Source organism: Somniosus microcephalus, chromosome 14, assembly GCF_052327205.1.
Source record: "Somniosus microcephalus isolate GS21.2 chromosome 14, FLI_Smic_1.0, whole genome shotgun sequence".
Classification (NCBI taxonomy): Eukaryota; Metazoa; Chordata; class Chondrichthyes; order Squaliformes; family Somniosidae; genus Somniosus; species Somniosus microcephalus.
In genome coordinates, this window is record NC_141000.1 from 75,859,620 (window position 1) to 75,874,592 (window position 14,973).

Genomic DNA, 14,973 nt, shown 5'->3' on the forward strand with positions numbered 1-14,973 from the left:
CCATCTTGAAGGTAGTACAACATTTATTTAATTTGGTATCAGTTCTAATCTGCCAAAGCAGCATTAGGGATGAGAGCAGCTTCCTAGTGGCCAGTTAGTTTAACATCCATGATATGGAAAATTTGAGTCTAAGGATGGAATTACAACATATCTTGATAAACTAGAAATGACCAGCACGGATTTTAAAAAGGGATGATTGTGCTTAGAATTCTTTGAGGTAAAAGACATGGTAGATGGGGGAAATGCAATGGATGTAGTGTACATGAACTTTAGGAAAGCTTTTGATAATGTACCATGTGGGAAATTATTAGAAAATATTTAAGGGGTATGGAATTAGGGGGAGGATAGCAACTGGATTAAAAATTAGTTAGATGGGTGAAAACGGCAGGAGTTCAGGGAAGTTTTTCCAGAGTGGTTGGAAGTGGGTAGTAGCGGTGTCCCTTAGGTTTCAGTTTGGTGGTCACTTAAATTAATTGTGTACTGTATATCAATGATTTGGATAAAGGCCTAGTGAGCGGTGTCAAATTTGCAGATGATAGTAAAACAAGAGTTATAGTTGAATCTTTAGAAGGCCAAAGAAAACTGCAAAGGGACACGGATATGTGGGAATAGGCTAAAACGTGGCTTCAGTGTCAGTAAGTGCAAGGTGATATTTTAGTAAACCACAATAATTGTACTCTGACTGGAATTTGGCGATACAGGCTCATCAGACATTAAATTCTAGATGCCATCATGAGGTATACAATATAAAAGGCCAGAGGTATTGAGCCTCTACAAACCATTAAAACCTCAGTTACAGTACTGTTTGCCATACTTGACTTCACATTATAGGAAGGACAGCAAGGCTTTACAAAGGGTGCAACACAGATTCACTAGGGTGCTATCTGGTATGAGGAAATACAAAGAAAAACTTGAATATGTTGATCTTTTTCGTTAGAACAATGCAGATTACAGGGCGATATGATAGAAGTTTTTTAAAATCATTAAAAGGATGGGACAAGGTATATAGAATCAGACTGTTTCCAATAGTTGAGTCTAGAATGAGGGGCCCTAGTTACAAGTTAGTGTGACAGAGTGGGAGCAGCTCCAAGGAAATTCCTGGCCCGTCAACATTCAAAATTGGATAGGTGGATGAAGGAAAAGAGAATAAAGGGATATAAAATATTAGGAATATTTACTTGCATGGAGAGTAAATACCAACATGGATTGGTTGTACCAAATGGTATGTTGTACAGGAAACTTTCGTTTAACCAGAGGTTAAACGTCCGGAAAGCTCTATCTACCGGCAAAATTCAGGAGCCGTTTCCTATAAGTTTTTTTACTTCTCGTTGCTTTTTTTTTTCCAGTCAGGCTCTGCAAGGTCTAGCTGAAGCTGTTGCTTAGCTACAGAGACGCTTTTAAGCTGTGGCCGACTGTTTTGAAACTGTTGCTAAGCAACAGGGTTTGTTGATTCACACGGAGCTCAAAAGCTCCGTATGTTTTAACATTAGCGCTGGTTTCTACGGCAGTTTTGATGGTACGGCACCAGCTCGGTCCTGTCAGTGCCAGATACCAGAAGGTTTCCTGTAATTTGTATATCTGCCTTTGCCACATGTATAACTAACAGAAAAAGTGTTGCCAATAGTTCAATCTCCCATCAGGCCTCAGCATTCTCTTCCCAGCCAATAGTGTACATTAAGAAACTGGCCAGGAAGAAAATAATCACTTGGCTTTATTACTACTACTACTCCTCCAGGTGAGAACTTCAGTTAATAAAGCTAGGTAATGAACGTAATGGATTTATCATGTAATTGATGAGTTGTAACAAGTACTACCAGATTTAAATAAAAGAGAAAAAAAAAATAAAGCTAGGAGGGCAGCTTTGCCAGAGATGTTTGTGTCAATCTTGACATGAAGTGAAGCGAAACACTTCTTTAGTCAGTTTCTCCGCACGCTGTTTGCGCAATAATGAATATTTGAGATGTAGGTTGGAACTGTTGGCCGATTGGGTGGAAGTCCCAACATATGACAACGGCTGACCTTCCTAGATCATGAGGAAAAAATGCATTTGTAACCTTAAGCTCTCCAGCTCTACGTATTGCATTGGTTTCATGAATCTGCGCTTAGTAGACTGACTTGACAGTAATAAAACCTAGAGATTTTTTTTAAACAACCAAAAGTTTTAATGAATTTTTCCCCTCAGTGTACATGCATAACAGCAGGTTTAGAAAGGTTTCATCTTTACCCTTTTCTAGTGTTTATTAAATCTCCACACTCATAACACTGATCCAAGCACATACATTTGCACATTAGAGAATATATTGCACTTGAAACCTCCAAGCATCTCATCCACAAAACATAATAATTAAAAGCAACTTGCTTATTCTTTCCCACCTTCCTCATCCTAATTCATGCACACATTTTGCACCAAGAAATTTTCATATTAAAGTTATTTTTTCCAGAAAAAAACTAAAATAACACTAAGGCTTTGTAGGGAAAATATACTGAATTTTCTGTTATACAAATTTCTTGATGCTTTTTGTTCTTGAAGCTGGACGATTGCTTATTCATCATCTTCATTCTCTTGGCCAGAGCCTTCTGAACGGTCACCTTCCAACCGATCTGTGCAACAGAAGGCACCAAATATTTAAACACTGCAATGTTCAGAATTTATTAAGATTTTAAATTGCATATCTACTAAGTAGATCATGTTAATTGTGTAAGCATTTCTTTATCTAATTTTTAAAAAAATATGCTGTATGAGGGCTTCCATTTAATCATTTTATTACTTGTGAAACTACTATTTTCCGCCTCTCTTGACCAACACCAGTTTGCCTATCGTGCAAACAGATCAACGGAGGATGCAATCACAACTGCTCTACACTCGGCACTGAATCACTTAGATGGTAAAGAGACCTACATCAGAATGCTGTTCATAGACTACAGCTCAGCATTCAACACTATCGTCCCCAACAAGCTGGCCACCAAACTCCAAACTCTTGGCCTGAACACTTCCCTCTGCAACTGGACCCTGGACTTCCTAACAAACAGACCCCAGTCTGTCAAATTAGGTAACCACACCTCCCCCCCCCCCCACTGACCCTGAACATGGGGGCCCCACAAGGATGTGTGCTGAGCCCCCTCCTCTACTCCCTCTTCACCCACGACTGTGGCTGTTCATGGTTCCAACACCATCATCAAGTTTGCGGATGATACCACGGTAGTAGGCCAGATCGCCTACAGGGAGGAGGTCCAGCATCTCGTGAAGTGGTACGCCAATAACAACCTGGCCCTTAACATCAAGAAAACCAAAGAAATCATTGTGGACTTCAGGAAGTCTAAAGGTGGAAGTCACACCCCAATCCACATCAATGGGGCTGTGGTGGAAAGGGTGGACAGCTTTAAGTTCCTTGGAGTCCACATCACGGAAGACCTCTCCTGGTCCCTCAATACCTCCTCTCTGGTGAAGAAGGCCCAGCAGCGCCTATATTTCCTAAGGAGGCTGAAGGGGTGCAACCTGTCACCCCTGATCCTCTCTAACTTTTACCGCTGCACAATAGAGAGCATCCTGACAAACTGTATCACGGTATGGCAGCTGTAGCTACTATGACCGGAAAGCCCTGCAGCGGGTAGTCAAAACTGCCCAACGCATTACCGGCACCCGGCTACCGACCATAGAGCACATATACCAGAAACGCTCTTTACGGAGGTCACGGTCCATCATCAAAGACCCTACCCACCCCAGCCACAGTCTGTTTGCCCTCCTGCCATCTGGGAGACGCTACAGATGCATTCGCACCCGTACGACCAGATTTAGGAACAGCTTCTTTCCCAGGGCTGTCACCCTACTGAACTCCACAAATAAACTCAAGCCTGCACATCTGCCAATGCACTTTATTATGGTTATGTTTATGTTAATGTATTACAAGCCAAATGTATGTTGAATGTTTAAATGTCTTAATCTAAATGTACACTCGCGGGAGCCGCAAGCCTACATTTCGTTGTACTGCACTTGTGCACTAACAATGACAATAAAAGTTGATTTGATTTGATTACTATTTTGGACCAACTTTTGTATCTGAAGCTACTCCAATGACATAGCTCTACTGGAAGTTGCCTAGACTGGAAAATAAGTTAGTAACGTTTTCAATTTTGGGCATCTCTAAATGACAGGAAGGCCAGTTTAAGAAATAGATTGGAGTAAAGTAATCGAGCTACTTTGGAACATGTTTTGTTTACACCCTAACTCATACTGAGTGTGGCTGCAGGTGGAAGTGCTGGGTCAGCACATGGGGAGGAATAACTCATTTCAAACTCAAGAAATGTAAATCATCAAATTAGGGAGTGCTTTGTTAAATTTCCCACAAGCCTTTCTTTTCCTAGTAACAGAGAAACTTAATGCTCCCATGCTACGCACCAAGCAATATCTATCAATGACATTTTTAACTGACTGTTGGCAAATGTGCTAGAACAGCCCTATTCCCCTCATGGTACAACAAACATATTCAGAACCACAACTATTTCAATTTCAAGATAATATGGCTGCGAATTTTCCTCTCGATGCGGCTTGGGGGTGGGACAGCTGCCTTCCAGGTTCCAATCCCGCCCCCAACGACGTCCGATGCACAGATGCAATTTTGCGTCAATTGGCCTTGTTAAGCCCGCCCTGTAGGCTTGCCGGCCAATTAAGAGAAAGCTGGTGTCAGTTGATGACACATCATCTGCCGGTTTTCTTAAAGGGGCAATGCACAATTATTTTTGACAGCATTGAGGTGCTACAAACATTAACAATCACTGTACGAAGGTGAGCCCTTGCACCTAGGACTCACCAGTGACTCCCTCCTTAAGCTAGAACAGATGGCAGCTGCAGGTGAGGTTACAGAAGCGATCGGTCACTGGTGAGAGAGGTTCTCCCAATTGGGTGGGACAACACAAACAATTCAAAACTTGTCACCTACAGAAAAGTCTAAATACATTGAAAATGATTTTCCCAACATTTTCTTACCTCTGAAACTCACCAGTGTACCATTGGATCCTTCACACCACTTCTGCAGCTGTCATCAATGTGCAAACATTACAGTAGACCCATAGCACGCCACACTTGCCTGGCATGGTGTCCGGACATTGGGAAGCCCGCCATAGACCTGTCAAAATTGCAAAAAGCCTCTTAACTGCTAACAGGCAGTTAAGTGCCTAGAATTTTCTTCCCACCGCTAGGTGTCTGGTCCATGCGCAAATCGGGGACCCGACACCTGGGAAGATTGATTGGAGGCGGGTTTCCGACCCGCTGTCAATCTTTGCAATTTTGCTGGATGTCCCACCTCCAAACCCGCCCTCTAAGCGCCGGCAAAATTCCCCCCTAATATAACTCTCTTCTGTGGTAGGCTCTGAAAATGTGAACTGTGAAAAAAGATGTGAAAAATAACTAAAGGATGAGATCAAATGGGCTGATCTCCCCAATGTTCTGCCCGGAAGATTGCTTCAAGTCCCCGTTCTCTGTACCAAAATGTGACTTTATCTGCACAATATCTGGTACTCACTGAAAATGGTATGAGGCCTTTTGTGTTGTCCTAGTTTTCAGATAATGGAAGAAAATACATCAGATCATGCAACGTAGGCTATAAACTACAAATTGGAATTTTTTTAGGTAAAAATTAAATATGGTAAATGGCAGTTTTTCAGACTGGAGGATGGTAGACAGTGGTGTTCCCCAAGGATTTATATTGGAATACAGAGTAGAATCTCTAAATTAGCCGACACAGATTTAAGGTTTTGGGCAAGAGATACAGGGGGGGGGGGGGATGTGCAGGAAAACCTTTTTACGCAGCAAGTGGTGATGACCTGGAAGTGGTGGAAGCGGAGACACTCAATGTTTTCTAGGGGAGATTGGATAGGCACTTGAGGGAAATAAACTTGCAGGGCTACAGGGATATAGTGAGGGAATGGAACTGATTGGATTGCTCTACAGAGCTGGCACGGACTCGATGGGCCGAATGGCCTCCTCCTGTGTCGTTATGACTCTAGTGGCAAAGTCAACACAACAGATTTTACTTTATTATAGAACTTCTACTTTTCAGCTCCTCAGATACAAAAGATAAGACACTTTGCTAACTCTCATCACCAAACCTCTACCAGTGTCCATAAAACAAACTTAGTTAATCTAACAACCATCGAGTCTCCATGAATCCATTTCTACGGTGGCTGTAATACAATGACACAGGCAGACATTAAGAGCTGGCAGAAAGCAGCTCTTTGCTTGGGCAAGGAGCTGTAAATTAACTTTTATCCCCAGAGTAATCATGTGGGACCTCCCGTGCCAGAAGGAGTAGGTTACTTGTCTTGGCAGCCCTTTGGGAATGGCAACTGGCTGCTTCTGTGTAGAAGAAAGCCAACTCCAATAGCCGGACATTAAGGATGGTGAACACAACAGAAGATGGATGTATAGCATCCTGTCATAGGCCTGCAGTCAATGGGGGGGGGGGGGGGGGGAAATTGGGTTGCTTTGCGTCTCCCGTTAGTGCCCCTAGCGCCCGGGCGCAGCGCCACTAACGCCTCCCAAGAAATTCAGCGGGAGGTTAGTGGCAGCGGTAGTTGATGATGTCATCGCTGTGTGCAGCGCCCCACTCGCAAACTTCGGTTGCGCCCCCCTGACCTATCGCCGGACGAGATGTCCGACAGGGTCAGGGTGGCATTTTTGCAGCCGCGGCAGCGCAAGTTAAAGGGCAGGTGTCGGGCGGCCATTTTTTTTGGGCCGACTGCCAGCACCTTCCCATTTTTTCTTCGGGATGCTGGCTGTGATTGCTCAGCCCGGCATTCCTTGAGTGCTGGGTTGTTTTCCCGGCACCCTGCTCCCCGGTGGTCCAGCACGGCCCCGGTGTGCGCAGCGGGTGCTGTTGCACGTAGCGCCACAAAATTCACTGACAGTGCCCCCAGAAGGAGGGGGATCACTTCCAGTAGTGCCCGACTCCTGCTTGGGGCGCTACCACTGAATTTACAGCACAGGGGCACTAAATTTTTCAGGGCGTGGCGAAGTTAACGTCCCAAAGGGGCCGCCACCGAATTTCTCCCCCAATGAACAAACAAGCAGAACAGGAGGCAATTGCTTATAGTCACTCACTATTAACGAATGGTAACCTGACTGCTATGTCATTTGCAGTCACACAAGGAATGGATTTTCTTCCAAATCAGAAGTGTACAAAACTAAAGTGGCTAACAAAGTGCATACAGATAGATATTAAGAATATAGAGCCTTTCCTCTACTCTGAATATGACAATTTCTCTATTCATCATAGCTCCCCAGGAAATTAATAGCTCGATGTAGTAATGCAAAGGTTGAGATCAAATCATCTGCATTTATCTTGTATTAACTAAAGATAACAAAGGAAATCCAAATCATATGCCACAGCTTAATGAACCACAAATCCTCTTGTAAATGTACTAATTATGGATGCCTAATATGCAGATGTATTTATAGCAACAATTACATTTCCTTTGAGGAACTTTGTGGCTTAATCTCTCAACTTTAATCTTCTGTAACATCCTATTCATTTTCTTTAACTATGGTTTTAAAATTTTCTCTTCTTCAATAACTTCTAACATCCTTAGGTGGCAAGATGGGACCGTTCAGCCCAAAGATTCCTCTACAGCATCAATAATGTTCTTCACTCAAGACATGCCTGAGTGTTAGGGTAAAGGCTTTCTCCAGATAGAACCAGTCAAATTCACCATATAGGGAATAACCAAGCATAAATATTGATTGAGCCTACGATTCACATTTGGGTCTCCAGCTAAACTTGCTTTTAGTGCCTGCAATCTACTAAACATCTACTGTTATGTTATGGTTGCATTAGAAGCAAAATTCATATTATGGACTCTGCTAAAGTTGTTTTTTGAAGTTTGAAGGTGCATGATTGGATGAGCCCAGACTGCATTACCACTGCAGTGTGCGTCTGTAATGCTTTCTGAGGCATAGGGCTGGATTTTGTCAATGGGGATGTGATGGAGGCGGGACTCCCACTTTTTGGGTTGTAGTCCCGCCTCCATTGATTTGTGGCCAACCCACGCGATTTTCCCTTGATTGACCTTGTTGAGCCCACCCAGGGGGCTCAGCAGGCCAATTAAGGGACACCCGGTTACAGGTGACGTCAGGGATTGACATTTCATCTGTCAAGAGCTTTTGACAGATGAAATATCAGCATTTGACAGCTCTGTAAAGCTGTCAAACACTGACAATCTGACTTCTAACTTGAGTCCTTCTCCACAGACTCAGTTAGAAATCTCTCCAGAACAGAAAGCAGAATGCTGCAACTTTTGACAGCTCACGGCCATTCTGCTTTCTGTGCTGGTGAGATGAGGGACTCCCGAGACCTGAAGGAAGGAAGCCTGCATTAGTAAATAAAGGTAAGTAAAACTTATTTAAACATTTTACACACACCAAACGCACTCATGCACCCATCACTCACCTGAACACCGGACATCTCGAACCCTCCAAGCTCTTCAGCCCGACGGTCCGCCTCGCTAACTTGGTGTGGTTTGGAGCCGTCGGGCAGCCCACACTTCAGGGCTAAAAATAGGGATTAGGCCAAAAACTGCCTGTTAACTACCTGTTAACAGGCAGTTAATTGGCACTAATCCCCTTCCCGCCTCGGGGAGGCGGCTCCCAGCACAAGTCGGGTACCCGCCCCCTGGGAAACGGGCATGGAGGCGGGTTGGGGCAGGAAGGGTTTGTGCCCCCCGATTCTGCAATTTTCCCTCCAAACCCGCCTCCACGGGGCTTGGAAATTCGAGCCCATAGCATCCAGATATAATGTAGGCAGAGGCAGCCGACACCAAAATCAACCTACTATTGAGTTGATTTCATTTGTATATGGACCAGTTTAGGAGCTGGATTTTGGAACTGTTGTCATTCCAAAAGTGCAGTATAAACAGGCTGTGAAGTATGGCACTCTTACCTGTTCTAATGTGATTGAGTGAAGCCAACATTCTTAGCATGAATGATGCTGGAACTGTGATGGTGTTCCTGGTCTCCTCCAACATCAATTCATTGCGACTTATCACCTGCCACACATAAAGGAGTAATCAATTGTTATTGCCTTTTTGTGGTGCTATTCTCCAGACATTGGTGAGGTATTTATTTGTATAAACTAATGCACAATAAACTTCATTAACACAAAGCAGCTTGCAACCATAACTTCTTCCACACAAGTGGAACTTTTCTTAGCAGTTTCCATTTAAAAAAAGGTTACAGCTTCATTTGAATCATGTGACAAGACCTATGCCAAGATTAGAGAAGGCAATGGTAGCAAAACTAATAAAATAAGCCACATTTTTTTCCCTACAAAATAAGTCTGGGGAGATTTGCAAAACTTGCTGGAATTACAGTGAAGTCTCGCTAATATCAAAGTTCAAGGGAAAAGAAACCTTGCTGGAGTGAGACTTCAATCTATCAAGATATCTGTTACTCTTTGATCCTGCTTTCATGCCCCATTGATCAGGCTGTTGTGCACAACTGCACTGTTTAAAACTGACCTGACTTGCCAGCGATAAATTCTGTGGTAATTCCTCCACGTGTTACTCTCAAGCACTGGTATGACCACTGCTCCCAGTCAGCATGCTATTCTTATCTATGCTGTTGGGTTCAGTAGTTTCAATTTGGCTGGCCAAATGGCCTTGGAAACGTCATGGACTGAATTTTTACACTGCCGTCAGGATGGGTGCCGGGGGACTGTGAATCGCGTCGGGAACCCAGACGTTGAAGCGGCTTTTTAACGAAGCCACTGCAATTGAATCGGACTTCCAGGTTTCCCGACCAATTAACTGGAGCGGGTCTAATGACGTCATGGATGACTTGACTTCAGCTCAGCTATTTAAAGGAGGAATGCATAGATGACAGTTGAAGGTTGGTGGAGGTGCAGAAGAGGTTGTTAGGCGAAGAGAGTGCATTGTGTGAAAAGCAAGTTCCTCGTAGGTATATAAATTTATACAGATTGATAATCAAAGATGCAGGCTCAGTGCCAAAAAGCTGCCCGAGATTTAGTGTTGCCTCCCTGGAAATCCTGCGCCAAGGAGTCAGGGCCCGCAGGAAGGTCCTCTTCCCTGGTGATGGGAGGAAGAGGCCAGCTGCCAAGACCAAGAGGACATGGATGGAGATCTCAGAAGGAGTGAGCAGCAGGAGTGTGGTAGCCAGGTTGTGGATACAGTGCAAGAAAGCGCTTTAATGACCTCGTGAGGGCAGGAAAGGTGAGTGCAATGCCACATTGCTCTACATCCTGATGTGCGTGTCACCCCAACCTCCTCACTCTGTCTTCCCAAGCCTACCCCTGCGCATCACTCCTCACACCAACCTACCTTGCAGGTGCACCCATCCCTCACTGTTTATGCACCTACTCACATCCCCATCTGACTATCCACCACTGACACTCGCCCTCATCCTAATACAATCATAGAAATTAACGCCACATAAGGAGGCCATTTGGCAATGTCACACCAATCCCTCACAGTCATCCTCTACAGATGTAGCCCATCCATCCCTTACACTCATTCCATGACACTCACTCAAAGGGTCTCGTTTCCCTCCTTGCAGGAGAAGAGAGCACAGAACACGTGGGAGAGGCAGAGAACTGGAGGTGGCTCTCCAGTAACAACACCACTGACTGCAGTAGAGGAGGAGGTGCTGAAGATCAGTGGAGTTGCGGAGCTGCTGGTGGTGGGAGATGGAGAGAGAGGGACTTCCCAGCTACCTGGTGACAGAATTAAATACCATACAGCCACATGGCGTACAACAGTCACTCATGGTGACTCAATGTCAGCAGCCAGTTAAATATGATCATGTGCATAATGGTAACTTAAAACATTCTTCTTATAACAGTTCTAATTCATGTCTTTACTCTCCACAGGCCCATCAAGTGACCCCCCACTGTCCAGCCAGAGGACGAAGACAACTCCTCAGAGGAGGCCGCGGTCTCAGCGGGTGCACCGTCACACGACCCATGCACACCCAGCACCAGCGCAGATATGCACACGTTGGTGGGTCCAGTAAGAGAGAGAGAGTAGTGTTGTCACCTGGTGCATCTGTGAGACAAGAGCAGATGGTGGAGACAGGGACAGCAGTGGAGAGTCCTCGTTGGAGGGGCGCAAGACATTCCAAGCAGTGCTCAGCTGGACACAAGATGCTGAACCTCGGAAGCCATCAACAAAGAGGACGATTCTTGAGGAGCAGCAAAAAATACGCAGGCTCTGGCAGTTTTCCAGCCACGATGTGCTCGATTAGAGGGAGAATGGGGGAGCCCATCTTCAGCACGATGTCGCAGGCGATGGCTACGATGTGCTCTTCCATGGAAAGAATGGCCACCTGCATGGAGCATCAAATGCACCAGTCGAAAGAGTGCATGCTTGCTGTTAACAACAGCTTGCAAACTCTGATTGCAGCCGTATCCAGGATGGATAGAAACCTAGGGGGAATTTTTCCAGGGGGTCAGCGGGCGCGATCGGTGGTAAGTCAGGTGAGAAAGTGTTTTTTTTGACAGCAGGTCGGGACCCCGCCGCCACGCGCTTTTACCAAATGTCAGGTCTATCAGTGCTGAGCAGACCTGACATGCAGCGGCAGGGGAGGCAATTCAGGTCATTATGACCTTGTTAACAGAGGATTAACAACAATTTTGAGCTCACCTTTAGAATCTACCAGTTCGCCAAGGTGGTCCACGCTGCTCGGGGATCATGTCTGTTAAGCTGGGCGGGAGTTGAATGGCCATGGAATCATCTCATTACTTGACAGTTTGAAATGTGCTATAAAAGCTCCCATCTCACAGCTGTTTACTTTCCAAGCTCAGAAGCTGTTGCTTACTGCATTTGGAAGACAGATTGAGCTTTATGCAGGTTGCAAGTGTTTGGAGCAAACTCTCTATCCAGTGTCACCTCATTGGAACAACCTCTCTCACCACTGACAGATTGCTTCTGTCATCTCAAGTTCACCTGCCATTTATTCCATCAGTGTGGGTATGGTTTATACTCTCTCATCTTGGTCCTCAGAATCTGACCACGATCAGCCGCAACACCAACAACTACATCAGCCTCCTCTGCAATCACCTGGTGCTGCACAGGACAGAGGGCATCAGCACCCGACCACATTGTTGCCCGGGATGCCAGGGATGGCCTCACCATGGCCACATTTACTTCGCTTGACGCTGTACACCCTGGCTGCCACATAATGCGCCAGGTTGGCACCACCCCACACCAACAACATAAAGCATCCCTACAATGCTGAAGCCATTCCTTTCACACTCATCACCATTACGGGGGTTGCCGTTATGTCTCACCATTCACTGCAACTCACAAAGCCACTTCCAAAGGTGCACACAAATCTGTCCAAGAACGCAAAGTGTTGAAAATAAAGATTTAAATATTTGACAGCACATTAACAGAAACTTCACATGAACATTGGCTATAACACCCAAGTGGCTACCCTGGTGTGTTAGTTGTTATGATTGGACTAGGATGAGGGCGAGCGTGAGGAGTGGCTGGTGAGATGGGGATGTGATAATGTAGATAGAGAGGCATGGGTGGAGGTGTAAGCTAAGTTGGCGTAAGGATCTGCAGGAGCAAGGTAGGGAAGGCAGAGTGAAGGGGATGTGATGAGTGGCACAGCAGGATGAGGTTGAGTGTGGCTTTGCAGTGACGTTTCGTGATCTATTGAGATCATTGAAAGGTTTGCACCACTGCAGCCTGGTCCTCCTGATGACATCCCTGCTGGTGCCTTCCTGTGCACTGTGCAACCAGGCTGCATTGGTCTCCTGGGGAGGTCTCTTTTGCCCATTGGAAGAGAAGAGGACCTCCCTGCATGCTGTGACTCCCTCCATAAGCATATGGAGGGAGTCATGGGAGAGCCTGGGTGCAGCCGTGCACCGCTTATCAGTGTTTGTAGCACTGTTTGTAGAACACTGACAGCATAACTGTCAAAATCAATTTGTGCATGGTCCCTTTAAGGAAACTGGCTGATGACGCATCAAATGACATCATCAGACCCGCTTCCTTCAATTAGACCGGTAACGCACTGGGCGGGTTTAACAAGCCCAATCAGGGGAAAGTCATGTCAGAGGCCGGGATGGAGCCAGCAGCGAGGCCGTGACCCGCCACCGACCTTGCCCGCCATGGACCCATCGAGGTTGGGAAAATCGCGGCCCTAGAGCTGGCTGTTCATCGCCCCACTGATGTGCAGCAGAGTGCTCTCCAGCTCCTTGCTGGCAGGGAAGTGCGGCTGGGCCATGAGAGGAATGATGGTGCGAGGGAATAAAGAAGTGGGGGCTCTGCTCAAAGTGCACCCCCCCCCCCCGTCAGAGCCCCACATGCTGCCTCAGATCCCGATGGCCGAGTCTGCCCCTACACAGGTGCAGGAGGAGTAGTCTTTGGCGGGGCCCTCACAGGCTCCAAAACCCAGTAGACGTCCGCCAAAAGTGTCTAAGCAGTCAGAGCAGAAAGTGAGCAGCCTGCCTGAAGCCACAGGGGTTGCACGTCGTAGAAATAGCAGGAAAAAAAAGGACACAATTGTAGATGCACATGGCTGTGTTATAAAATGTTAAGAGGGTTAAGTTTCTGTTGAAGTTATGAAGCACATAAATTTATTTCTTTGCACCACTTTCCCATCTTGTCCATTTCTGCCTGCTACCCAGAAAGTGGCCTTGTCAGTTGGAGTGAATGGCAAGACATGACTTAACTTTTGAGCAATGGGTAACTTTGACAGGAATGGTTTTGTCATTTAAGGACTGCTTTGTGGTGGTGGTTGGGTGTGGGGGGGGGGGGGGGGCAGTTGGTTCAGCATCTGGGTGCCATATGGTTGCAGTGGTGCAACCTAACTAAATTGTGCCATTATGAGGCCATCCCAGGTCTCCTGGGCAGCAATATGCACCGCTGCTGGTGCAATGTCCACTTCAGGTTGCTCCTCCTCCTCATGTTCCTCTTGCTCCTCTTCATCTTCCTCCTCCGAAGAGGCTTTGCACTCCGCACCTTGCTCCTCCTACAGCTCCAATCCTCACTGCTGCGCTATGTTGTGCAGAGCGCAGCATACATAATCATTCTGAAGATAATAGCAAAATACTGCGGATGCTGGAAATCTGAAATAACAACAGAAAATGCTGGAAATACTCAGCAGGCCAGGCAGCATCCGTGGAGAGAGAAACCACGGATGCTGCCTGGCCTACTGAGTATTTCCAGCATTTTCTGTTGATCATTCTGAAGATCCTGGCTGGTACGTATTGAAGAGCTCCTCCAGATCGGTCCAGGCATCTGAAGCGCATCTTCAGTATCCCGATTGCTTGCTCTATGACACATCTCATCGTCATCTGGCTTTGATTGAAGCGCTCTTCGGCCTCATTGCTTGGCCTCCTCAAGGAGGTCATCAGCCACATCTTCAGTGGCTACCCCTGGTCTCCAAGCAGCCAGCCGGTAAGTCTGATCAGAAGTGTGAAGAGCTGAGGTAGGGTGGACTGGCACAGGATGAATGAGTCATGACAGCTCCCTAGGAATCTGGCACACACATGCATGATGATCTTTTTGTGGTTGCAGATGAGCTGCACATTGAGGGAGTGGAAGCCCTTGTGGTAAACCAACATTCCTGGGTGATCTGGAGGTGACTTGATGGGCACACGTGTGCACCTGTGGGAAGCCAGCCAGAGCCGCAAAGCAGAGTGCCCACTCAGTCTGACTGGCTTCATCAGTGGCAAAGTGTACATAAGTGCCTGACTTGTCAAACATGGCATCGGTCACCTAGGTGATGCATTTGTGGGCGGCTGACTGCGAGATGCTCTAAATGTCTCCTGCAGATCTTTGGAAGGAGCCTGAGGTGAAGAGGTTGAGGGCGGTGGTGACTTTGACAGTCACTAGTAACGCATGTCCACCTGGTCCACTTGGCAGCAGGTCTTCTTTCAGCAGGCTACAAATGTCTGCCACGATAGTCTGAGCCTCCTGAAGCACTGGTGTTCAGTCATGTCCAGGAAGCTGATC

General features: G+C 46.3%; 1 protein-coding gene across 8 annotated transcripts in view; it reads right to left on the reverse strand.

Annotated features, from left to right (window-relative positions):
• Positions 1–2,138: 2,138 nt before the first annotated feature.
• The window catches only part of dcaf6 (ddb1 and cul4 associated factor 6), a 176,055-nt gene continuing 163,220 nt past the window's right edge, over positions 2,139–14,973 (reverse strand). For all 8 annotated transcript variants that reach the window (XM_086006714.1, XM_086006716.1, XM_086006719.1 and 5 more), the window contains 2 exons: positions 8,931–9,036; positions 2,139–2,601 (listed from right to left, as the gene is read on the reverse strand). In XM_086006714.1, the coding sequence (XP_085862840.1) occupies positions 2,543–2,601; positions 8,931–9,036 (165 nt within the window). In that variant the 3' untranslated portion in view covers positions 2,139–2,542. The remainder of the gene's footprint in view (positions 2,602–8,930; positions 9,037–14,973) is intronic.